The sequence below is a fragment of the Pinus tabuliformis genome, chromosome 3_1, assembly GCF_031772625.1.
Source record: "Pinus tabuliformis cultivar Carrire ecotype Pingquan chromosome 3_1, CPIR1, whole genome shotgun sequence".
Taxonomy (NCBI): domain Eukaryota; kingdom Viridiplantae; phylum Streptophyta; class Pinopsida; order Pinales; family Pinaceae; genus Pinus; species Pinus tabuliformis.
In genome coordinates this window covers 892,592,258-892,607,356 of record NC_142301.1, presented here as the reverse complement: position 1 = coordinate 892,607,356, position 15,099 = coordinate 892,592,258, and the positions used below count along the sequence as shown (strand labels likewise).

Below are 15,099 nucleotides of genomic sequence, written 5' to 3'. Positions count from 1 at the left end.
TAAAATAAAATAAATTTAGAGCAATAACAACTTTACTATGTGAATGATGCTTCTCAAGAGTAAGTTCATATTGGTGGTTGAGAGTTTTTGATAATAAAAAAATTAAAATAAAATTAAAAATTAAAAATTAATATATATTTTATTTTATTTTATTTTCTATGGCTCTTTTTTGGTTTTCAAAATATTTTTGATTGAATAAACATGTTTGCACATTTTAATGTTCATCATTAGAGAAGTATAAGTGAAAAAGAATATAAAAACATTGTACGTATTAATTTTGTGGAATATTTCTATCATTGAGTTTAATTATTTCTTTAAGCTTATGATCAAAATTGCTAGGAGTCTTTGCTGGTTAGCCATACATGTTATGACTTTACAAACGTTAATACATTATTTAGCTAAAAAAAATAATTATATTTATTTAGCTAAAAAAAATATATACTTATTTTAAGAGAAATTCTTCGGCGTAAATCACAAGATAAATCATTTGCCAACGCGTTTCGAACCAACTTGTCCTGACGATGAACCACGCTAGTTGGTTCGAAACGCGTCGGCATATGATTTATCTTGTGATTTACGCCGAAGAATTTCTCTTAAACTTGATATGGATCACAGAAGCCTCAATTCAACAATAATATATTTATTTTCTTAAAAAGGGGTTAGTTTAATCTGTAAGCACTTTCATTTATGGAACACGATTTTTTGTTAAATGTTTTTTAATGCTTTGTTAAAAGAGGTTTAAATAAGTTTTCATAGTTATCATGTTTTTTCTTTCATTTAAACAGATGATGTAAGGAGGGATGTGCAAGACCTTAATATTATATTGGGTCTTGGCATTATTCAATTGTTAAAGCTAAATCTCATGTAGGGGACGTGATACTAGTAAATTGTAATTTTTTTAGCGGTGATTATGAATTCAAGTGTAAGAATAGGAGAGAAGAGTTTTTAACAGTTTTTAACACCAATGGAACATTGTATTTGAAAGCATGATTAGACAAGTGGAAGATATATTCAGTATTATTTTTTTTTTGTTGATGGCTTACTCAATTTAAGATTATAGAGGTCGGGAACAAAGTGCACTCTGAGTTGTCTTTAGTGTGATTTTTTGGAAGTTTTTCTAGTGGGTTTTTTAGCTCTAATTTCTATAAAATTTGTTAGGAATTTATTGAAATCATGGGTAACCCCTACACAATGGAAGTGCCCTAGGAGTTTTTCAGGCATTGAATCAATATATACAATCAAAAAAACGAGTTTAAATAACACAATTCAAGATTTCACCTCAAATTTTTCCACCTTATTCTGGCACCAGAAAGTCCAAAAACTAAAGACAACTCTCTCAAATAATAATAAAGACTACCAAAATTTACCATGCCAATATAAATATTTTTAGTATACATCATGATTTTAAAAACATAATTAAAATTAACAATGGTATAATTTTCCTAAATATATTTAAATTATTAAAATATTTTAATATACATAAAACAAGTAAAACACACATAAATAAATATCTTTCCGTCAGAAATAAAATTCAAATACGTCACTAAAAAATGCAGAAACCAATAAAATACACGAGGCACATATGTGACTAGCTATAACAAAACTAACAAAGATCTTATCTTACTCTAACTAATTAAAATATAACACCAAGCTTTCACCGTATTAACTTTTCCTTTATTTTCGCAACCTCTAAATACACGATCAACATCATAGTGGTGATGCCATTATTTGGCTTCTAAACACTTAACACTCGGTAGATAAGGCTTAACACGTGGTATGGTAGATATAAATTTAAAATGTTTATATAAACTTTACATTTTTATATATAAAAATATGTTTATTTTAATTTTATTAAAATTTAGATTATATATATGTTTGGTATTTTTTTATATTTTTTAATTTAATATATATAATATTAATTATATATATTTAATTAGAATAGTTTATCGTAAATATTAAATTTTTATATGCGTATTAATTAAATTTAAATATATTCGGATGGAGGTGACAACCTAGTCATTTAAAATGATTAGATTGATGGGCAGCGAGAAGATGGGCCACATGACCCTCTGCTTTCCCTCCCATGCCAGTCTGATACGAATTCATGGCGGCCTACAAGCTTCATTAAATGGGTACTTTGGCTGAAATTTACCAATCATGCACACATCAATGGATTCCACTCGCCATAATGTTGTTCTTCCCCCCCCTGCTCCATTGCATTTGTCCGCCTTAGGCTGCTGAACCTGGAGCCGTTGCTGGTTGGTAAGTTGTGTAGACCTTGGTAATGGGCATCACTTTTCCCAAACTAGGCTCTGCAATTTGACATCAACCCAACCTTCCCTTGCTCATCCTCTGTTCAATTCTTCAGCCAACTCCCCCACTGATAGCTCGGCTTTGCATTCTGCCATGGCATGCATTCATCACCGAATGTGAAGTCGAAAAGGGGAATGTCGTGGTGGTAGTGTCTGCCCTCTTGCGACGCCTAGCCCTGAATCCGCCTCCACCTCCCCTTCCCCTGACATTCCCAACCCATATGGCTCCTTCTCTGGCAGGTATCCTGATACCTGCAGTGGTCGTGGACGCGCACAACTTCAAGGCGCTAGCCGAAAAGATGTTGCTGTCCACACCGCAAATTTTCCTCTCCCCCCTCACCCTGCTCCCCACTTGACCCAATTTCGCTTCCGCAACACCCTGAATAGACCTGTCATTACAGCCACTATCACCATCGTTTTCTCTGAAGAAAATGATCCGCAGGATGCTCCGTCGGAAACACTGGAGCACAGCAACGGGATGCTCACAGGCTTAGTAGTGACCATGATTTAGGCAAGCAACCGATGGACGAGGAGATGGTCATCCTACATGGCAAGGCATTGGGTGGCGGTCAGCATGTAGCGGAAGGAAAATCTGGAGACATGCAAACACCTGGTGGCAGAATGGTTGACACATCAGGGCCGCATGCAGCTATTGGCAGCTCTGGTGGCGTTCAACCTGCTCGTGGACCTCAAACCAGCATGTCGGAGGAGGAGGATGATTGGTATAAGTATGCGTTCCTCATCGAAGAGGAGCCCGCCCCGAACGACCTCAAGTGATGACACTTGGCAGCTAGGTATCACCCTTATGCCAACTGGGTATTTCTTCTGTTGACTGGCTCTTTTCTGAAATGGTTGAACTGATTAAACTTTACTGGGTTTTTTGCCATGTTTTGATATTTCCTGTTTTTAAGACTGATAACCCATATGTGGGTATTTTTGCCTTCGTGGGTTGGTTTCTCCATCGATGGGGCAGTCAAGTTATTTTTTGACAGATGATGTTCAGTACTGCTGAGGCCTGTGCCTCAATCTAAACATATTTTGTTTCATATTAATAGAATAGATTTACTTAGAAAAAAAATAAAAAATTAAATATGAAGTTTACAACATAATTTTTATTAAGGTAGTCAGATAACTTAAATTCTTGATAAACACTTATAAGCATCAATTCATAACAAGCATCAAATCAATTACTTCATTATGCATCTCACGTTGAAAAAAATAAAATAAAATAAAATTATAATTTTATTTTAAATTATTATTATTACTATTTTTTTTTGTTAGCTTGACCCACTAGGATTTGAACCTTAAATTTTATGGTTTACAAGATACTTCATAACATGGTGATTTCCAATTAAACTGTCTCTTGTGAACAAATTATTATCATTACTATTAATTATAAAAATAATTAATATTCAATTTTATGATTTACATGATACTTGATAATATGGCCATCTCTAATTAAACTGTCTCTTGGGAAAAAATTATTATCATTACTATTGATTATAAAAAGAATTAATATATAAGTTAAACATATATACATTTAGAATAAGGAACAAAATTCTTAACTATGGAGATTTACCATGTAGATTCTTAATATCAAAATAGGTTTTATTACAATGCTATGGACCAGTTATAAGGTTTGTGTGACCAAGGACTACTTATTATGCTTATGATGATTTTTTTTTTGGACAAGAAATGATTGCATTTATGGAAAATTAAGATAAAGCATTTTTGTAAAATATGTAATCTATTTTTAAAAGAAAATTAATATGGTAATTACACCGAGAGGTGATCTACAGCCTAGTATGGGGGTAGATCTCACATAAAAATGTATACTTAAACATAAATGCAAACAACGGAGTATGGGGTTAGATCTCACATAAAAACATAAATGTAATGCTTAACATTTAACATTTCTAATCTAATGTTGGCCCTATTGAAAAATCAATCTAGTTATTAGTATGTATAAACACTATAAAAATTTTAAATATAAGAAGGTTTACGAACACTCAAAAAACATGTATCGTAAATAAATAAAAATATAAATAAACTAGAGGTATGACAAATAAATAAAACCTCATTTTATATTTATTCCATAAACCTCTTTATATTTAAAGAAAACTCAAAAACTATGTTTTATTTAGGTGAAGCCTATGGGCCAAATACCATGGGACAAATAATTAATAATACCATGGGTCAAATACCATGAGACAAATAATTAATAATACCATGGGCCAAATTCCCTAATTATAAAAGAGGTATGGTAAATATTTAAATATAAAAAAGGCATAAAGAGGTATGCTAAATAAATCAAAATATATCAAATAAGATTAGAAATCAACATCTAATTATATACCAAGCCTATCGGCAAAATACCATGGTAAATAAAAGAGTTATGATAAACAAATAAAAATATAAATAAACGAGAGGTATGGTAAATAAATAAAACCTCTTTTTATATTTACTCTATCAACCTTTTTATACTTACTAACACTCGAAAAATAGTTTTTATGAAGCCTATATGCCAAATACCACACGCCAAATTTTTATTAATACCATGCAAAAAACCATTATTAAACCTAATATTAATATTAAAATATTAAAATTATTATTATGATTAAATCTAATATTCATATTAATATATTATAATATTAATATTATTAAATCTGATAACTTGGATTAATACAATATTAAATTTTTATATATTAATATTTATTGATATGTCATGATACATATTAACTCTAGATATATATGGGAGGGAATTACGCAGACAGATTGATAGAGGTGGAGAGATAAGGGGAGTGACAAGGGATAAATGGAGATAAAATTAAGGATAGTGGAGAGGAGGAATGAAAAGAGAGAGAGAGGGCGATGAGTGTGAGAGGTAGAGAAGGGTAAGAGAGGGAGAGCGAGACACAAAGATGGAGGAGGGAGAGAGAAGGAGAGAGGGAGGGTGTCACGTTCCCATAAGTAAACTACAAGCAAATAATTTTTTTTTTTTATATTAACTCCTTTCACATCTACTATTACCATTACTTAACATGTTAAAACATATCAATTAAACCCGCATCTGAAATCATAACCTAAGTTATGTAATAATCATAATGTATATATTTCATGTCAATGCGTATGCGTTAGCATATTATATGTATAAGTCAACTGTTGATTATCCGCACATATGATTCACGGTATAAAAGGTAAGGTTTACTCTATGCAATTACATGATTTGATGTTACGGAACCACAGTTGGCAAGGCATTCATTGAATTATTTATGGCAACTGCGCTTTTCATATTCCGAGAAATCTAATGGATGAGTTGGCAAGTCCGGCTCTGGCATCGATCCACTTGGTGGCGTTGATGATGTCCATCTGGATAGATCAACGGTTAGTTGACGTGCGGCCATGTGCTTGTACTGTTACATTGGACTTGCTGTCTCCGCGCCAAAACCCATCCCGAGGATCACCGGCTAACGAACGGTGCGGATGTACTCACCGCAGATCCACGGCTCCAGTTAAGCCACGAGTCGGTAATTGAGCTGGGCTATTTGTATGTCGGCTTTTGTAATACGGCTTTGGTCTTTTCCATTTCATACACAGCGTTGCAGCTGCAGCTCCGCAACCTTCCAACGCTGCTCCACATCCTCCGTCTTCCAAGGTCCACAGGCATGCAGCCATGGCTTCCAGGTTCGGCATGCTTCATCGTTGAAGGCATTGTTTCCTCCAGGTCTTGTTTTTACAGGTGATGGACCTTGCTTTCCGATGTTTGTTTTACAGTTTTTTTTTAACTAAGTTCTGCCAGGGTTTCTGTTAACATTTTATTCATGCTGGTGTGCAGATGGTTATCGTCCTCACCTCCGGAGCAAGGGGGTCCCTCTTCTCGCCGGTTACCCAGCACCGGGTAAGATTTTGAACACTGGACTTTATTCTTATGTGGGTTTTCAAGGTTTAGCTAAAACACTATTCCCTTGGCAGGGATTACCGGATTGATTCAGTTTCTTCTCTGTTCAAGCTCGGAACTCCTCTGCTAAGAGGCAGAATAGTCTCAGATGATATATGTATATTCCTAAATGTAGTCGGTTATTCTATCTCATGATTCTAGACTGGTTCTTTTGAACCCAGCTGTAATCTTAATGTTAAATCTGATTTTCGAACCATAAGACGTCCCTGCACTGGTTGACTGTGGTATATGTATGTTCAAGCGCACAGTTAATATATAGACTCAGTCTAATATGTATGGATATTTATTTTGGGTCTTTTACCAGTTCAACATAAATGAATAGCATTGTTCCAGTTAAAATAATTGCACGTATATCCGTCGAGGCACTGTATATTTTTTTTTCCTTTAATGTTTATGAATACGTCTTTTAAATTGTGGACACCGGCTTGGTGCCTCGACCAGCCTAGCGCAAGCTACAGCTCGGCCTGAGGGGGTTCACCAAGCGGCATTTTGATATGAAGAACAGCCAGGGGTCATGAACTTACGGTTACAGTTTCCCCCTGTCTCGGCGTTCATGTTTATACCCTTATTTTGTTTCGTTAGATGAATACTGTGCTTTCCATGTCATGCAATACATTTGTTTATTTTGAATACGTATATATCCAGGTTATCTTCGGGAATGTATCTCCTTTGAAATCTCTGTAATTTTTATGGTTCGGTTGTCCATAAATAAGGTGCTGTGGTAATGGGTTTTTTTGTTTATTGCAATATATATAACGATGACACCATTGCTCTGTTAACTCGCTTGAACGCGAGACTCTAGATTCATTTTCTGTGTATATAATATATTATCAGAGTTTTTACCCCATTCGTTGTTACAGAGAACGGCTGTATGCCTTCTTGCTTTCGCTAAATGGTTGTATATGTTTATTCTGGCTCCTCGCTTATACTTGTTTATGTTTTCTCCGTTCCTGTTCATATATACGGGGTTCTGTTCTGAATAGGTTATCTACACTGTGATTACAAACCCTTATAGAGTATATTCTAGGGTTTTTAGTGGAGTACTGTAAACGCAGACTCTGTTAATACTTCTCATGCAGATTTTTAGGTTCTTTCTTCAGATTTCTGTTCAAATCCGTTAATGCACTCGACTCTGTTGTTTTATAATTCACACAGTAAATTTTACATGTTTTCTAACGCTGAATTTGTTTATCTACAATGCACACAGAGTGTCATGTCTGTTTTCTTGACACTGTTTCATAATAGTAAGCAGATAACACTTAACTCATTTCACTTTTCTTTGTACAGTACAAAAGGTAAACATTAAACCTTTTAACAGTTGTATAAGCAATAAGCCATACCTGCTTCTGTGCCAAACCTGTTGTATAGCCTAATCTATCCTAGCCTAACCTAACCTTGCCTAACCTAGCCCAGCCTAGACTAACCTAGCCTACCTTGGGCTAGCCTATCCTAGCCTAGCCTAGGTGAACGTAGCCTTGGCTAAGCTAACCTAGCCTAGCCTAACGTAACGTAATGTAGGCTATCTTAAAATAGCTTTACCTAGCCTAACCTAACCTAACCTAACCTAACCGAACCTATCCTAACCTAACCTAACCTAACCTAACGCAGCCTTATCAGAGCCTAACCTTGCCTTGCCTAACCTAACCTTACCTAACCTAGCCTTAGCCTTGTGTTGCTTAGCCTAGACTAACCTAGCCTAGTGTAGCCCAACCAAGCCGCCTAACCTAGCCTACGTTTACCTAGCCTAACCTAGCCTATACTAATTTAATGTAGTCTAGCCTAGCCTATAGTAACATAACCTACCCTAGCCTAACATAGTCTTTCCTCGCCTTGCCTAAGGTGACATAACCTAGCCTAGCATATCATATTCTATCCTAAACAAATTAATATGAAAAAAAAAAATGAACCTTCCATATTAATATAAAAAGGGGGAAATTTTTTTTTCCTATTTCCAAGTTTAGTAAATGCACCTATATAAAAAATATGAATAAATACTTATAAATAAAATATAATAATAAAAAATATACAAAGATTATAAAATTGAAATATAAATAATATAAGATATTCAAAATATTTTTGTATACTAAATACAAACTAGCATGAGTAAAAAAATTTAAGTCACACAAACTTTTTGAAAAAGACAAATTGTTAAATAAATCAAAACATGGTGTATATGGATAGTGTAGTTGCTTAATATCTCGCATATATGATGGTGAAAGGCTCTTTAAATTCGCTGCTAGAAAAACTTATCAACTTTTACTTTTCAAAAGTAAAATTCTATTGAAATTGAAGTCATGGAAAAATAAAAAGCATAAACTAAACTAGCGTACGGCTGAAGCCAAGGAAAAAGAAAGAGCTGAAGCCAGGGAAAAAGAAAGAGCATAAACTAAACTAAGGCAGGCCTTTTCAAAAATAGAACTCTATTTAATTAAAGCCATGGAAAAATAAAGAGCATAAACTAAACTAGAGCAAGGCTGAAAACATGGAAAAAAAAAGCATAATCTAAAGTAAGGTAGAGAAGAGAACAGTATAGGAAAAAATAAATCACTAAACATAATCAAAAGCAAATATCAAACACTAAATTAGAGTTAAACATGTTAAATAAAAAAACTCAGATTAAGACACATACATACCTGGAGTTGCAACAATATGTTCAAAGATAAAATGACATTCGAACGACCATCACATGCCTCGAAGTTGACTTCATACTTATTTATTTGTTCTTCACGGCCTCCCATAAGAATAGAGGAAATTGAAGCCAAACCCTAAAAGGCGAATAGAGGTAAGTCAAGTCCAAACCATCCAAGGCAAAGGGATCCCGCTGAAATTGCAGAAAAATTAAATCAAGAACTCATATATGAATTCATGGAGAGATATAACAATATATAAAAAAACACACAGAGCTGATTTCTAAATCAATGGAAGTCTCTAGTATATACATACACATTATATATGGAAAATTCATTTCCATGACTCAAAATATGCTGGGGCTGGAAAAAGAGAAACTAGGGAGGGGAATAGTATAGAATAACATAGAGACAAAGGTAAACATCTCAACTAATATCAAAACCATATTTCAAACCCTCTAACCAAGTCAAGCAGGTTATTCAAATGATGTGGAGTTCGGAGATTGAAAAACACAATTAATTGGAGTTGCAGCAAAATATTCAAAGATGAAAAAGCGCTTGAACGACAGAGCAGCCATCGGCGCATGCAGAGACTTTGATAACTCTCATGTATTCGCGTTTAGTTTGAATGCTATGGCGGTCAAGGAATTGGGTTTAAAGCAGAGTTCGAATAAAGCCAGAAAGCAAACCCAAATCGTCAAGTCCAAATCCTGCAATGATAGAATACCTTAATGAAGAAATGCACAAAGAGATGAAAAAGGCACATAAATTAACGGAAGCCTGCAATACATACATACCATCTTTTAAAATAAAAACCCCAAGGAGAACAGAGGAAATTCAAGCCCCAAGGTGAACAGGAAAGCTAAGAAACTCTGAAATTAATTCACACGCAGAAAGAAAAAGACAGATATGATCTCTAAATTAAAAGAAACCATTATATAGGAAACATTCATATCCACGAAATTGTCTAATATTGATATGGATCGAATTGTGAAATATTGATATGCATGGAATTGTCAAATTGGGAAAAGAAACGACGTTCACAATTGCAAAAGTAAATGCTGAAAAAATATATCGAAAGCTTGTATCTGAAATAGATTTTTCTACAACGAGTATTCCATGATTAGTGAGATGAAGCAACAAAGTTCGCAGCACTTGCAGAACCCACAAAGTGCAACCACAAACACAAAAATCTGCCAAAAGATGGTACAAGCTGCTCATTCACTTCTGCAAGACATTAAAATTTAATATGAGTTATATTTGCTGGAATTCAAATCGATAATTATTGGATTCTTCCAGACCAATAATTAAAAACGAAAGTAAATGCATGCAAACCAAGCCCGTCAATAGAATTTAAAAAAAGCGCTATGAATTCATTGAGAAAGAAGTTTCCGGGATAATAATGATACTGGGTACATAGCAGCCATCGGCTTATGCAGAGCCTTTGATAACTCTCTGTATTCGCGTTTTGTTTGAGTGCTTTGATGGTCAAGCATTTGGATTTAATGCAGAATTCGAATAAGCAAGCGGGTTTTCATTTCTGCGAGACATTAAAATCCAATTCTCTTTCCATCCAGCGTTCTCTGTTTCTCCCAAATCGAATTCTCTAATACTCGCAGACACAAAACAAAACCAAATTTAAATCTGAGACATAAATAAAAACCAAATTTAAATCGGACTTGGACACCCAAGCAGAGAGACACAAATAGGAAGCGTTTCCAACAAAACATATATATAGACATTTACCTAGATGGATCATATATATATAGCATAGAGACACAGATAAAAAGCGTTTCCAACAAAATCATAGATGGATCATATATATATAGGAGAGAGACAATGTTTGATGTTTCATTTTGTGGACTTCCTTGAGTTCTCCCAAAATAGAAGTGATCAACGGTTATTTTGTATGTTCTTTTAAGTCACGATCTCTCGTGCTTTTTCTATTTTCATTTTAAATTTTAAAATAATTTTCTATTTTCATTTTAAATTTTAAAATAATTGCAACAACGGTCTTTCAGTTATTTAACTGAAAGACGCTTTAGTTTCTATTTTCATTTTAAATTTCAAAATAATTACAACAAAGGTGTTCAGTTATTAGATTTCAGTCCCAATCTCAATATGTTCTTTCTTTTTCATCAACGGTTAAGATTATATCACTTTTATCTCAGAATCATTAAACGCTTTTGTCCCATCAATGCTACAGTGAGTGGACGCTCTTCAGTGGATGATCATGTTTTTTCTCAACGGTCAAGTTTATGATGGGTTTAGTATACCATCATCAAGACGTTGTCTTACGATATTATTATTTGTTTCGTTAATTCAAAATTTATTTTAAATTTTGGTTTTGATTTTATATTTTATTATATTTTTTAATTTTGATTTTTATTTTTTTGGGCATCCCTTTTAAAATTTCTAAGTTTTTGCTATTTTATTTTTAAACATTATTATGGCAATTTATTTTATGGAAAGTTAAATGATTCTATGACAGTTTTTACTATTTTCATTTTAAATTTAATTAACATTTATGCTTAGTTACCATCCTGGAAAGTATTTGTGTTTTTTCTATTTTGATTTTAGGTTCCATTATCTTCATTTTTAACATATATTATCTAAAAAATTCTATTTATCTATTTTCTTTGGGTGCCACAGTTGTTTCAACGTTTCTGTTATTTTGATTTAAATTGTTTATTATATTTAGGGATTTCAAATTCTTATTATACTTAGGGTTGGATGAATTGTTGATATTGACCATCGATTCATTATGTTTAATATATATTCTCAACGGTTCACTTTGTATGTGCTTTTCAGTTACCATCTCTCTCGTCATTTTTCTCTTTAGTTTTTAAAGTTTAAAAAAGTTGCAAGAGCTCTCCATCAATGACTTAGTTAATGGATTTCGATCACGATCACTAGATGTCTTAAGGCTTTTCACTCATGATCATTAAACTCTTTGGTCCTTAAAAGTTTCAGTTAATGTATTTTTTTTAGTCAACATTAGTGGATGCTCCCTTTTTTTTCTTTTTTTAGATATCGATTGTCACATTTGCAATGCTTTTCAAATACCATCATTATGACGTTTTTCAGTTTATTTATGCTTTTTTTTTGTTTTAATTCAAAATTTCATCAACATATTTTCAGTATGACGTTTTTCTGTTTATTTATGCTTTTGTTTTCGTTTTAATTCAAAATTTCATCAACATATTTTCAGTCACCATCATTAAATATTTTTTCCTCTATTTTGAATTTAAATTTCATTAACATTAACCCTAGTCGACCACCATTCTCAAACATTCTTATGCTTTCTCTATTTTGATTTTAGATTTCATTAACATCATTCTTAAAAATTATTTAAACTGTTCTACTTATGACAAAAACCTTTTGAGGATTAATTTTTTGTTGTTGCTATTTTCATTTCAAATGTTATTCTCATTTTTAACATTATTTATACATAAATGAGTTGATGATATATACAATCAAATTATGATGGAGTTGGATTTTGTGAAGATTTCAAATATCATATGCCAAGAGTTGTTGAATTTGTTAATTTTACATACATATATTTATTTATTTTTATATTTATTTATAATAATGTTTATTTTATATATTACTAATTTTTCACAAAATTATATAATATTTAATCATTTTTTGAATTTGTATGGTAATTTTTTTATTTGTTTTAAGCTTGATATATGGAGATTTGAACCTTCAATTTTATTCCTTACACAAAATTTTATAATATATTCATCCATAAATAAGCACACAGCTGATTTATGTTGTAATTTTATTTAATATTGATGATAAATTATTAATGTGATAGTTCATTTTTCTTTATAGCATAGTCTAAAAAACTCACAAATTAGTCCAAAAATAATGAGAATTACGTCAAGATTATAACAAAATCGAGAAGTTTATTTATTTTTTTTAATTTGGATTAGAAATATCAAATATCAAAATTATGGGTACCCAAAGGTTCTTGATGATATTGAATCTATACACTCCGACATTACGATTTAGAAAATGAACTTCGAAAGAAATATATATAGCCATTTACAAAATGAACTTCGAAAGAGATATATATAGCCATTTACCAAGTTAATTGAACGGCTTGTATCATCTGGAACTGTACACCGGATATATGAATTTCTGGTTTGAACGTTTGATCAGCCCATCTGGAACATTCCACCGTATATACGTATTTCCGGTGGGGTTTGAACGTTGGAGGAGCGTAATACAAACACAAGTGGCATTATGGAGTGTAAGACGCTTCTTTATTGTCAGATAATATAACAAACTTGCCTCTGACAAAAGCACGCCCACTACTTGGCATCTACATTCAAATAAATGAACTTCGAAAGAGATATATATAGCCATTTACCAAGTTGGTTGAACGGCTTGTATCACCTGGAACCGTACACCGGATACCTGAATTTCAGGTTTGAACGTTGGATCAACCCATCTGGAACATTCCACCGTATATACGTATTTCCGGTGTGGATTGAACGTTGGAGGAGCGCAATACAGACACACGTGGCATTATGAGTGTCAGATGCTTCTTTATTGTTAGATAATATAACAAACTTGCCTCTGACAAATACACGCCCACTACTTGGCATCTACATTCAAATTGGTTTGAACGTTTGATCAACTCCAAGCGCCCACTACTTAGCATACCTTATCTGTCACACACTGGTGGCATCTGTGAATTCCATGTTTGTACAAGCGTTGGGTTTGACAGCTGCCTTTAGAAGTTTCTCGTTCAGCTTCACAAATCTTCTGTGCACAGCCTTAGGATCAATCCTCGTTACAAACAGATAATATGAAAGCCCTAGAGCAGAGAAGAAAACGAAGACCATGGTTCACGCGTAATGTCAGGGAGCAATGAAGGATAGTATTCAAGTAATTGAAATTAGTATTAGAGGTCGGCTGGTTGAAATTAGTATCAAGAAGTCAATGGATTTTACGCTAATATGGAAAAATGAGTTTATACTTGTTCTGGAAGCTGAACCTAAGCGAGACTGGAAAAATGATTTTATACTTGTTCTTGCAACCAACACAAATTTGAAAGCCAAGACATAAATGAAACCTAGATCGAACAAGATAAACTAATTATCAAAATCAACTAAACTAAGGTGAAGGCGAGGGAGGTTAAACTAGTTAAAGAAAATGAAATAGAGAATTTATGAGAAGAACAAATTACATTAAATTTAATTTAAATAAACACAGAGGAAGGAAATAAACAGAGTACCTGAAACCAATTTTGAATAGGCAAAGAGAATAGCACAAGGAGAAAGAGGGTTTGTGTAGCAGCAGTAACAAGAGCGCATTGTAATATAACAACTCTCCCCGTAGCGGTTGGTTGTTCCTGTACATAAAATGATAAATGAATTTACTTTGATATATACATTCAAAGGGACAGAGCGCATATCTAAATCAATAACCGAATCAAGAAATAGCAGAGGATCTTCTGGAACAGACCAAATCAATCGTGCTCGATCCATTGGATGTAGCAGAGGATCTTCTGGAACAGAAAGAGATTTCATAAAAATCCATTGTGCTCATCGACAGAAAGTCGAGAATTCATAAAAATCCATTGTGCTCATCGACAGAAAGTCGAGAGTTCATCAAAATTGCATCCAACAGAGGATCTATTCTGTCGAGAATTCATCAAAATTGCATCCAACAGAGGATTCTCTGAAACGGACTAGAGGTCCAAATCCATTGTCATTCTCTTCTGGCAACATACAAATTTTGGACATTAAATTTTAACTATAAAGTCTCTCTCCACAAACACACAAGAACCAGACACCCAAATGGAGGCTCTTCCCAGAAAACATATCACAAACGAAATTTAAAATTTATAGGTGCTTCCGCCTCGTTTTACTTTAACCTAAAATAGATGAATGATATGCCTGATTCTCTATAAATGATATGCCTGATTCTCTGTACCTCTTCCGCTTTCTTCGCTTTTTACACATCAGCGGATATTTCGGCTTTGATCAGCGGATATTTCGGCTTTCTTTGCTTTTTAAAGATCAGCGTATATTTCGGCTTTCTTTGGCTTTTTACAAATCACGCGTTTCTGACCAACTCATGCATGATAGTTATTTCTATTTTACGGAGGTCTATAGTCCCACTCCCACTCGCACTCCCAATTCTTCCAACGGAAAACTTTTTCAGCCAAACTCATTTTTATTATAAA

General features: G+C 33.4%; 1 protein-coding gene across 3 annotated transcripts; it reads right to left on the bottom strand.

Annotated features, from left to right (window-relative positions):
- Positions 1-13,089: 13,089 nt before the first annotated feature.
- Positions 13,090-14,793, bottom strand: LOC149190494 (uncharacterized). Of its 3 annotated transcripts, none has more exons than XM_089412195.1 (3): positions 14,376-14,793; positions 14,146-14,262; positions 13,090-13,670 (listed from the first exon to the last, which is right to left on the bottom strand). In XM_089412195.1, the coding sequence occupies exons 1-3, from the start codon at positions 14,457-14,459 to the stop codon at positions 13,563-13,565; spliced, it is 309 nt and encodes a 102-aa protein (XP_089268321.1). In that variant the 5' UTR covers positions 14,460-14,793; the 3' UTR covers positions 13,090-13,562. The 3 variants fall into 3 exon arrangements, with proteins under 3 accessions (XP_089268321.1, XP_089268320.1, XP_089268322.1); XM_089412194.1 differs by having other exon boundaries at positions 13,090-13,673; positions 14,376-14,792; XM_089412196.1 differs by having other exon boundaries at positions 13,090-13,725; positions 14,376-14,789.
- Between the last annotated feature and the right edge of the window lie 306 nt (positions 14,794-15,099).